General features: G+C 33.0%; 1 protein-coding gene across 3 annotated transcripts; it reads left to right on the plus strand.

Moving 5' to 3' along the window:
• Positions 1-1,254: 1,254 nt before the first annotated feature.
• On the plus strand, positions 1,255-9,546 carry LOC131933399 (uncharacterized). 3 transcript variants are annotated; one of them, XM_059290173.1, is made up of 4 exons: positions 1,255-1,352; positions 4,844-4,931; positions 8,565-8,791; positions 9,329-9,546. In XM_059290173.1, the coding sequence occupies exons 2-4, from the start codon at positions 4,907-4,909 to the stop codon at positions 9,527-9,529; spliced, it is 453 nt and encodes a 150-aa protein (XP_059146156.1). In that variant the 5' UTR covers positions 1,255-1,352; positions 4,844-4,906; the 3' UTR covers positions 9,530-9,546. The 3 variants fall into 3 exon arrangements, with proteins under 3 accessions (XP_059146156.1, XP_059146155.1, XP_059146157.1); XM_059290172.1 differs by having other exon boundaries at positions 1,256-1,496; XM_059290174.1 differs by lacking the exon at positions 1,255-1,352 and adding an exon at positions 4,538-4,598.
• Positions 9,547-11,744: the final 2,198 nt, after the last annotated feature.

The raw sequence follows: 11,744 nt of genomic DNA on the forward strand, positions 1-11,744 counted from the left end.
CTGGAGAAGACAAGAGTTGGGTAGACTGCCTCTACAGTTTCTTAACTGACAGAGAGTAAGACTCATTATCCAATTTTCCGAAAGAAACCAATTATGTGTTAAGAAGAGCCAATTTACGTGCTCCGTTGGAGAGGTAAATATAAAAACTAATAAAGTATCATTGAATTTTAAGGTGCGGTAGGTTAAGAATATATATATATATATATATATATATATATATATATATATATATATATATATATATATAAGTTTGCTAAAACTTATATTTTCTTATATGTAATTGTACATAGACATTGCAAGAAAATGTAATTTCACGTGGAACAAGATTTTCAAATAGCCTCCCTTGGAAATTCGGTCTTTACCTAGACCTAATAAAATACTGGACTGAGTTTTTTTTTTTTTTATACAGGTGAAGAAAAAAATCTACCCAGGTGGTATAGAACGTAAGTTGTGTTTCGTTAAGGATGGCAAAGGCCGTGTCCTCATGGACAACGACGGAAAAATGGGAGATTACATACCACAGAACAATCACACACGATTTGTGTACCAGTTGGAATAAAATTGTTTAAAACACACTGGTTCCTTCATTATTTAAAAAATCATTCCTTTTATAGTGTTATTTTATCAGTTTCTAATGTTTTTAATAAATATACTTCAGTTGAGAGAAGAAAAAGACACTTAACTATTTTTAGATTTAAAAGAATAAAAAATAAACAATAACCGATAACCCAACATTTACTTTTCGAAAACGTTTTATCAGAGTTACAGATCTTAGCAAAGAATAAATTAGGTACGTGTGTTGACCGTGAATTTGATAAATAAGTTTCTATATGTTTTTACGCATAGAGTAAATCATAAGTGGTAAACTGTAAAAATTTCATATTGAAATGAGAAACTGATACGTTAATTTTTTCTTTTTTCAATTGGAAATATTTAAACATTTTTAGTTGTGTTAATAGTTTAGTAAAATTATTTAATTTAATAATAATAAAATTATTTATTTAATAAATCAAATATAAAAACCTTATAGTATAGCGACAGGTTTTTAAATGCACTGAAAATAAGAAAATAATGTTTTTTTTTTCTTTTCTCCCCCCCCCCCCCCCCGCCTTTTTCGCAGAAGTTTGTACTACTTCCTTTTCGATTTTATTGGGTTTTTTAAATGCTGACAGCATTGCTATTTTAGAACAGCATTTTCTCGGGAAAAATCCAATTTGTTATATTGCGGATATGTATAAACAGGAAGAGCTAATGAAAGGTGTGTATCCTGTTCAGTCATTGAACGAACACGCACCATAGCGTACTGAATAGCACAATGCACATCTCAAGTTAGTTGTTCTTTAATAGTGCTTGTAAGTCTCGGTCTCTCTCGCTTAAAATTTGAGATCTCGTTAGCCTGGTAGAGATACAAATTTTTCACTTGAGTAATTGTTGTTAAACATAGTAAGAGCAGCGGCCGCTGTTACTTGCTATTAACGCAAGCGACAGACTTCAACGTATGTTTTATTTTACTTATTTTCTAATTATTAAAAGTTTCTATACATTTATACATTTAGATTTGTTATTATATTTTTAGATTGCTGATTAACGATGGCAGTAGAGAGTTTAGATGTTATTATGTTTAATATGGTCAATTCTGATGTCAAAATCTGACATTTAACTTTAAATGTTTTGATAAAAAATACGCTGTGGGCAAGGATGTTTAGTTTATACAAATTATATACAGATTACAAATATGAAAAACGTATAAATATATATATATATATATCTATCTATATATATAAAAAGCAATGTATGTCTCTCTGTGTGTGTGTGTGTGTGTCTGTCCTTTATGCATTATTACACCTCTCATCACATCGCCGTCAAACTTTGGGAAGTTGTTGAGAATATTCCTGGGGAGGATTCTGCGAAAAAAAATATTTTAAATTCGCAAGGGTGGCGCCCCGGCAGGGCGCGATTTGTTTTTCTCTATATACCGTATCTAAAAATAAAAGTCGATTTTTGTTTGGCATCGTTCATCCGATAGCCATGAGACTTTGGGGAGTTCATTATACCACTCTAGGGAAGGGTTCTGTAAAAAAAAAAAATTTTAATTTCGCAAGGGTGGCGCCACGGGAGGGCGCGATTTGTTTTTCTCTATATACCGTATCTAAAAATAAAAGTCGATTTTTGTTTGGCATCGTTCATCCGATAGCCATGAGACTTTGGGGAGTTCATTATACCACTATAGGGAAGGGTTCTGTAAAAAAAAATTTTTTTAATTTCGCAAGGGCGGCGCCACGGGAGGGTCCGATTTTTCTCTGTATACGGTATATAAAAATAATAAAAGTGAATTGCAGTGACACCGTTCATCCGATAGGCATGAAACTTTGGGGAGTTCATTATACCACGCTAGGGAAAGGTTCTGTAAAAAAATCATTTTTAATTTCGCAAGGGCGGCGCCACGGGAGGGTCCGATTTTTCTCTATATATGGTATATAAAATAATAAAAGTGAATTGCAGTGACACTGTTCATCCGATAGGCATGAAACTTTGGGGAGTTCATCATAAAACTCTAGGGAAGGGTTCTGTAAAAAATCATTTTTAATTTCGCAAGGACGGCGCCACGAGAGGGTGCGATTTTTCTCTATATACGGTATATTTTAAAAATAGTCGATTTTGGTGTGACACTGTTATCTGAAAGCCATGAGACTTTGGGGGAGTTGATTAGAACATTTCATCTAAGGGTTCTGTAAAAAAAAATCCTTTTTTAATTTTGCAAGGGCGGCTCCACGGGAGGCTGCAATTTTTCTCTATATACGGTTTATAAAAATAAAAGTCTATTTCGGTTTCACATCGTTCATCAGTGTACCATGAAACTTTGGGGAGATGATTAAATCATTAAAAAATATTGTTTAATATTGCAAGGGCGGCGCCCCCAGGGGGAGCAATTTTTTTTCTCTATACACGGTATATAAAAAATAAAACTCGGATGCGGTTCATCCGAGTGCCATGAAACTTTAGGAAGTAGATGAGAATACTCCCGAGAATATTTCTGCAAAAAAGAAAACTAAAGTTTCTTATGGGCGGCCCATATAGGGTACAACTTTCGTCAATACACGGTTTAGCGCCCAGAGTTTTAGAGCGACTATGTTGGCACTTGGCACCCGTTAATCGAGCGTGCTGCATAGCGAGTAAGGGGTACTACTATATTCAGCGGTAAAACTACAACAGGCTTCTAAAAATAACTTTGTAACGCGAGGAAATCCTTTTGTACAGTTTCGTCACCTTGCCAATGAAGACAAAATAACTTTTTGAATATGAGGAGCCTATTTTAGTGTTTCGTCACTTTGCGAATGATGCAATAAGCATCTACTATTAGACAATCCCGTCAGAAATTGAGATCGAGCATCTAATAATAGACCATTAGTAAAGCTAGCATATTGCATCAGTCACACTGATGTTTAAAACATGTCAAATACTTTTTTACGTGTTAAAGAAAAAAAGCCTGTTCATTTGTGGCACTTTAGCGAATGATGAAATCTGCATCATTATTAACAGGCTGCTATTTGGCACGATGGCGTCTATTACTTTTAAGGAGCCAGGGGTCGTACGCCGCGCCTATGCGGTAGTGTAATCGGGGGGTGGGGGCGGCTGAGAGCGCCCCTCTACGTCTCTGACACAAGGGCGGTCACCGAAGTGTGTTCTACCATATTATTTCGGTGAGTGATTAATGTACACTCAAGGTTTTCATGCGGTAGTGTAGGTAAACCCGTGTCCTGATATTTATGATCCAATCGCAGACTTTGTTTACATTTAAATAACTCATTTTTAGAAAAGGAGGTCACGCGTCTAAGAACATATAATTGGTAACGCGTTGGTGAAATCCTTCTAATATGCTTCGTCAAACTTTATTCTATCCCCGCGGCAACGCGCGGGGGTCGGGTACGCTAGTATATATATATATATATATATATATATATATATATATATATATATATATATATATACATATATATATATATATATATATATATATATATATATTTATATATATATATATATATATATATATATATATATATATATAATGTGTGTGTATTGTGTATTGTTACATTTAATATTTATTAGATAGTGTGACTTGATTTAAGAACGCACGCCTGCTAAGTCGAAAGTCTTGTTTTCAAATCCAAAACTCGATTCCGTTAGTCTACTCAGCTCCAATGGGTACCTCACTCACTCGAATTTAGTGCGCGTGAACTGGGCGTTTGACACCGTTAGATTAGATGCTCAGTACATAGTGATGTAAAAAAACAACAACAAATTAAGCTTTTTAATATAAAAATAAATTAATATTTGTAAAAAATAATTCAATGCTGTATAACGTTTCTACAAACAAGCTTCATATTACTACTTGTACTACATTTCCTCAAAGAATATGAAATCCGCTTCTCTCTCCCCCCCCCCCCCCCCCCCCAAATAGTTTTGGATTTTTACGAACACTTTCATGGAAAAACATAAGCTTCCTGGTTGTCGTTTTTCCGAAAAGTTGGCTTCAAGAATATCGTTGGACTATATGTGTAGCGGAATAATAGATTAATACACAGCAATAAAAAAAGGTTAAAACTGATTCTGAATAGTCATTAGCCCTATTCGTTCAATCGCATATCTATCCGTTGCAGTTTGTGAGCTTACGATTTGTTTGAAAAATTTTTGGGGACAGGAGAATTGAAATGATTTATTATTACAGATAAAAAGATAAAAACAAATTGAATTTTGTTAGAAATAATTCTAATTCAGTATTGGTGGCTAACTAATAAAATATTATAATTAATTGTTTTTAAAAATTATTTCTTAATTTCAGTTAAAAGTCAACAAGGGAGCACCGTGTTGTAATAATTGTTTTACTTTCTGTTGACCTAAACAAATGGCATGGCAGAGCGCACCTTATGGTACGAAAAACTTATGTTCAATATTTATTAACATTTTAATTTTTTTTTAATCCTATGCATTTTTTTAAACTATTAAATATTTACTTTTTTATAGTTCCATGTCATTATTTATTTAATAACGGCAACAACAGTAGGCACGGGGGCCTTTTTCACATTGGTCGTTTAAAAAAAAATTAATTAAAACAAAAACCAACATAATAAAAGCATTGTAATTAAAAATAAACCGGGAGTGATCTCAGCAATACTTTCTCGAATATTCTTATATAAAATAACAGGGGATGGGAACTCGGGCTATAGACATGATTTTTAATCCATTTTAAATACTTAAAGTTTTAAAAATAGAATAAAATCTCGTAGACAAAAAAATGCACACTAAGTGAACGCCAAATAAAAAAGTGCATAATAGTGCGCAATATTGTTAGTACTTTAAAAAATTTTCATTAGTTTTTTTGAGAAATCGGAAGTAGCGTAAATTACGGAAATTACTCAAAATTTGACAGAAGGTAGAGAATTAGATCTTTTACTTACATGTGAAATTGCATTTATCTATCTGAAATAGTACTCAAGTTACAGGCTTTTGAAAAATTCAAAGTAGAAAAAGTACCACTTCCGGTTATCGGAAATCGCTCAAAAGTTGATACGGATCTACGATTTTGATAAAATACTTATATATGAAATTTCATCAACCTAGCTGTAACGGTACTCAAGTTATCGTGTTTACACACGGACAGACAGACAGGCAGACAGACAGACAGACAGACACACACACAGACATACGGACAAGATTGCAAAATTATTTTTTTCCGTATCAGTGAGATGTAAAACGTCGAGATTTGTAAAAATCTGGATTTTGTTTTTGCACGATTACAAGACTTTCTCTATACTTCGTATATACGAGAAAGTAAAAACGGAGTAGTAAACACATAGCAGTAAAATAGCATTCAAAGATTTGGAATAAAGAAATAATATTACATAGTTATAATGAAAAATGAGATAGAATGCGAATATAATAGATGAATGAGAAATGTTGCAGTGAGTCAGTTAAGGAGGTCATTAAATAAATTTTGTTTTAGTTTAGTTTTGAATATATTTTCAGATCTGGATAGTTTTACTTTATTAGGAAGAAATTCTGGCGGGGGTCACTATACAATGGGGTTTATCTTCCGGAAAATTCCGGAAGGGCCTAACAATTGACCGGTCAGAATTCCCAATATAAATATTGTTAATTTGGTGAAAAACGATGACTATTTTTTAAATTTTCAATGGGGCAGATCAGCGTAATGTCTGTACAGAAGCAGGAATGCTTGCAATTAGAGCAGAACGCGACTACGTTATAGAAGAGGATTTAATGAAAGCTGTGAGGAAAGTAAGGTTAGGTTAGGTTTGCCTGTGGTCCCTTCTGGAACATAGGCCGCTAACAAGAGCTTTCCATGCGTCTCTGGCCTGGGCTAGTCTCTCCAACTGTTGTGCGGAAAGTGGCAGACAATAAGAAACTGGAGAGCAAGCTGGACTACAAACCTGTGTAAATCATGACATTAATGACTATTTATTTCACAATGTATCCTCTAGCAAGGATGACGATAAGTTTAGGTTTATCTAAAAAAAATCACTTCAATTTTGGCTGGTTTAATTTGGTTTTTCAGATACTTTTTTTTTGTTAAAAAAAAATTACATATCAGTCAATGGTATTTATATCTGGGTGCGCTAAATATGAAAACGATTATATAAAATGTTCAAATATTTAGGTACAGTTATTACAAGTATATATCAATGCCTATATATAGGCATTTATATAAACACGATTACTTGAGTACCGTTACAGCTAGGTTGATGAAATTTCATATATAAGTATTTTATCAAAATCGTAGATCCGTATCATCTTTTGAGCGATTTCCGATAACCGGAATTGGTACTTTTTCTACTTTGAATTTTTCAAAAGCCTATAACTTGATTACAATTTCAGATAGATAAGTGAAATTTCACATGTAAGTAAAAGATCTAATTTTCTAACTTCTGTTAAATTTTGAGTAATTTCCGTTGACCGGAAGTAGTAATTTACGCTACTTCCGATTTCTCAAAAAACTAATGTAAATTTTTAAAGTACTAATAATATTGCGCACTATTATATACTTTTTTATTTGGCGTTCACTTGGTGTGCAATTCTTTTGTCTACGAGATTTTATTCAATTTTTAAAACTTTAAGTATTTAAAATGGATTAAAAATCATGTCTATAGTCCGAGTTCCCATCCCCTGTTGTTTTTTATACGAATATTCGAGAAAGTTTAGGTGAGATCACTCCCGGTTTATTTCGCTAGGTTTCAAGGTTTTTTTAAAATTGTATTAACCCTGTTTAGTTTATTTATACCTGTATGTGAATTAACCACACTACTAATATTGTTTTTCTTTGATTACTTCGGTTGATTTCTATAAAATCTTTGTAATTACTTTGCAAAAGTGTACATAAGATGTACACAAATGTTTGAAATGCCACTTTTTTTCTGTTTAATCTTTGTAATTTATCAAAATGGCGTTGATGTTATTGTATTTGTTTTATAATTAAAAATAAACGTATTTTTAAAAAACCCCAGCCAATCTCTAATTAATTAATATTCAAATTCTAAAATGTTTTTGAAAACCTAAGCGAAGCTAGGCAGTATGCCTATTAGAGTGATATAAATGATTAAAACAAGCGATATTTATTACTTTCTCGTATATACGAAGTATAGAGAAAGTCTTGTAATCGTGCAAAAAAAAAAAATCTAGATTTTTACAAATCTCGACGTTTTACATCTCACTGATACGGAAAAACATAATTTTGCAATCTTGTCCGTATGTCTGTGTGTCTGTCTGTCTGTGTGTCTGTGTGTGTGTGTGTAAACACGATAGCTTGAGTACCGTTACAGCTAGGTTGATGAAATTTCATATATAAGTATTTTATCAAAATCGTAGATCCGTATCATCTTTTGAGCGATTTCCGATAACCGGAAGTGGTACTTTTTCTACTTTGAATTTTTTAAAAGCCTATATTTTGAGTACTATTTCAGATAGATAAATGAAATTTCACATGTAAGTAAAAGATCTAATTCTCTACCTTCTATTAAATTTTGAGTAATTTTCGTTGACCGGAAGTAGTAATTTACGCTACTTCCGATTTCTCAAAAAACGCATGTAAATTGATAAAGTACTAATAATATTGCGCACTATTATGCACTTTTTTATTTTACGTTCACTTGGTGTGCAATTCTTTTGTCTACGAGATTTTATTCTATTTTTAAAACTTTAAGTATTTAAAATGGATTAAAAATTATGTCTATAGTCCGAGTTCCCATCCCCTGTTATTTTATATAAAAATATTCGAGAAAGTTTTGGGGAGATCCCTCCCGGTTTATTTAAATGCGAAATAACGAAATAACTACCATAAGTCTGTGATCTAATAATTTTTTAGTTTCCTCTACTCTATCATGTCACACATAGTTATAGTACTTTCGCGTACACGTTCACATTGGCTAATTTACACGTAGGTTATACGTACATGTACAAGTATTCACGTATGTGTACGTATATGTATACGTGCGTGCGTGTACCTGTTTATGTGCATAATTTATACATTACTTTGAAGCTTTGTTTTACAGAAGCCCTAATTGATGTTAGCCCTGATAACAACCGCTCTAACAACGACCAAGTAAACGTAGATACAGCAGGTGTGCGTATCGTACGTCGAAGGGAATTTGGTGGAAATGTACCAGGTCGATGGAATCAAGATGAGGACGGTGAGGGTGAAGTCAGTCTTCCAAATCTGACTCTAACAGACGGCACTACTGTTTTTGCTGATGTTCACACAGAAATGGAAGTTCGTGTTGTAAGTCTTGGGGATGTGACCGCCTAATACACTATTTCAAGCGAAAGGTTGAAAAATCACTCGCAATTATAAAAACACACTTCAATCGATATCAGTAAAAGCGTATTTAATATCAGTTAAAAACCACGTAAACGGTTTGGCCTAGCGGTAATGTCCTTGAGTCCACCCAGCTCTGATGGGTACCTACCCCACGTTAGGGAAAGTAAAGGCAGCTGGGCATAGAGCTGACCACACTATCCCTTCATATACCGAGGTCTCTTAAACAGATAAACTTCACTTCATCTGCTCCAAGATGATGATGAAGCCACATACAATATATGTAAGTAATTGTGAAGCAATATTCGTTTTGGGGATCCATGGGAGAGAGAGGTTCCAATCTTGTTCTAGCCCCCCCCCCCCCCAGGGTATCGAAACATTCAAACATTCCCCTAACCCATGCTCTTTAAATAACGTCGATCTTTCACTAAATCTCTGCATAAAATGTAACAATAATGAAGCGTACAAAACATACAACGGTAGGCCTACTCGCTATTTCAGGAAAAACCACGTCTATGTCGCGAGTACGGCGAACCACTTCCTCACCTTATGGTAGATATGTGGATCCAAACCATCAATGCTGAGTACATACAAATGGCTGAGAACTGGAGAATCTCCAGCTACATGAGAGGCGTGGTATCAGTCTCAGAGGTCAAGTTCAAGTTTACTGCCAGGGAAAGTCCTGTGGAGACTTCTAAATAAACTTGTCAGTGCAGAACTTTCCATATTTTATATATATATATATATATATATATATATATATATATATATATATATATATATATATATATATATATATATATATATATATATATATATATATATTTGTAATGTGCGTGTTACGGGGAAATCATTATACACAAGAGGTGGTCTGTATTTATGCAAGTTTTATTTTCAACGATGCTTCTCTTGAATGTATTTATACATGAGAGGGTAAAATCTTTTAAATTATTAATTAAATTTGATAATAAATTGTGGTAAGAATAAGAACCAAAACTTTTTAGGCCTACAAAGTAAAAAAATAGATTGATTCGGTACATTTTAGGTGTATATTCACATCTTATGAACACAACATATAACGTATTCTAATGCTTTAGTTTTCTGGAAAGGTTAACATAAGATGAAGAGTAAAATAATTAAAACCACTGGTTCATTTTTGTTTACGAATTTTTTTAATTAATTTAAAAAAAAATGCAAATGTACAATATATGATGTTTTGCTTATATTATGTGTGAAGATATTATTTCCAGATATTGTTACCATTCATTGATATCACTGTAACATTGCTTTAGATAAAAACAACGACAGGTGAAAATAATCAGCGGCTTTTAAGTTTGAGAGTTAATGTTAATAAGATATAGTGATATTGCTTCAAAATATGAAAATACGAATACACTATAGTGATTAATTGAAAACAATTAGTAGGGTAAGTCAGTGACCTTAAATTAGATTTAATCTTAAAAGTTACAGTGGTATTGCTAACACATATGAACACAATATACGGTAATGAAGAACAGCCATAAATTATTCTAAAAATTATTTAAGAACATCGACAGCATTGCCTAAAATATAGAAACCAACTTATCAAGTGTGGTGTTAGTATTTTGCTTATAATATAATCTCACTTTTTTGTTCTCAAATAAAAAGCAACTGGAAAGTTTTATTATGTTACTATTTTATTGAATCAAAAGCTGTAAAATTCCGAATCTATAAAATTTCAAATCGTATCAGAATTTCTACTTGGTGACAAAGCTAATACTTTGATAGTTTCTTATAGATGTGCAATTTCTTCTCTACACAGTTTAGCTATAAATTACTTAAAGCAATAGGGCTTCTCGTTTTCGTACTAGACAGCAAGTTCTTTTAAAAACAAAAAAAAAAAAATCTCAATGTTTTTATAAAGCTTGTAAAAATAATTATATAGAAATGTTGCTATTGCTACTTTATATAAAAATCGTAAATTATTTAAAATAATAGACAACAAGAATTAGCCTAGGCTTAAAGAAAAATGTAGCCTACGTTCAATTATGAATTTTTAAGAAGTGTACAACACGTTTTTAAATATTTGAATTCATAACACGCTGTTCTAAACGTAGATACAATAGTAATATAATATTATTAATAGCCTGGGCCTATTGGTACTTTATTCATTTCTGTTATAACTTTTTATCTTGGGTGGGGGGGGGGGGTGACACCACGAAGTGCCGCATCGGGTGACACCCGACCTAGCGACGCCACTGCTTACAAGCCCTATAAGAGCGAGTGTGAGGATTTCCTGCTTAAAATAAGTCTGACAGAACCATATTAGCTTTGCTTGTATTTAGTGTGTGAGATGACGCAAGCAATATATTTATATTATACGTTTTGAAATTGTGGTTCCTTTATTCACTATGACATATTAAAAGCACCCAGATTTTAACAGATTATTTAAAGTCAAATGTATTTTAAGCAATACATAGAATGTTAGCTGCAGAGTTTCTTCCAGGCATCTCTTCGGGGGGGGCCAAGCCCCCCCCCCCCCGAAATTTTTTTACCGCCCCCCCCCCCCCCCCGAACGAAATGAAATTTATATCATTTATATAGAAAATATATACTTTTAACAGTGTCCGCCCCCCGAAGAAAGTTTACCGCCCCCCCCCCCCCCGAAGATTTCAAGTGCCCCCCCCCCCCCCCCGGAGAAAAATGTCTGGAAGAAACACTGGTTAGCTGGTTTATAAAAATAACATAGGCTACAAATTAAAAATTTTAACATTTTGGCTGTTAATTTTTATAATGCTTGCTAAAAGACATTTTAATGTAAAACTATTAATACAATGGTTAACTAAAAATACATTTTAATTTGCAAATTGTAAACATTTTAGTAAAATAAAGATTCTCTTTTATTGTTTGAGATATCTACTCTATCTGGAAGGAAAAA

This window comes from Physella acuta, unplaced genomic scaffold (assembly GCF_028476545.2).
Source record: "Physella acuta isolate Inbredline_101_S28 unplaced genomic scaffold, ASM2847654v3 ptg002492l, whole genome shotgun sequence".
NCBI lineage: Eukaryota > Metazoa > Mollusca > Gastropoda > Physidae > Physella > Physella acuta.

Excerpts from the sequence above, each read along its gene's own strand:
- LOC131933399 (XM_059290173.1), top strand. The coding sequence starts at position 4,907 with ATGGCATGGCAGAGCGCACCTTATG. Across the intron at positions 4,932-8,564 it reads ATGGCAGAGCGCACCTTATG|AAGCCCTAATTGATGTTAGC; the intron begins GTACGAAAAACT and ends TTTGTTTTACAG. Across the intron at positions 8,792-9,328 it reads CAGAAATGGAAGTTCGTGTT|GAAAAACCACGTCTATGTCG; the intron begins GTAAGTCTTGGG and ends TCGCTATTTCAG.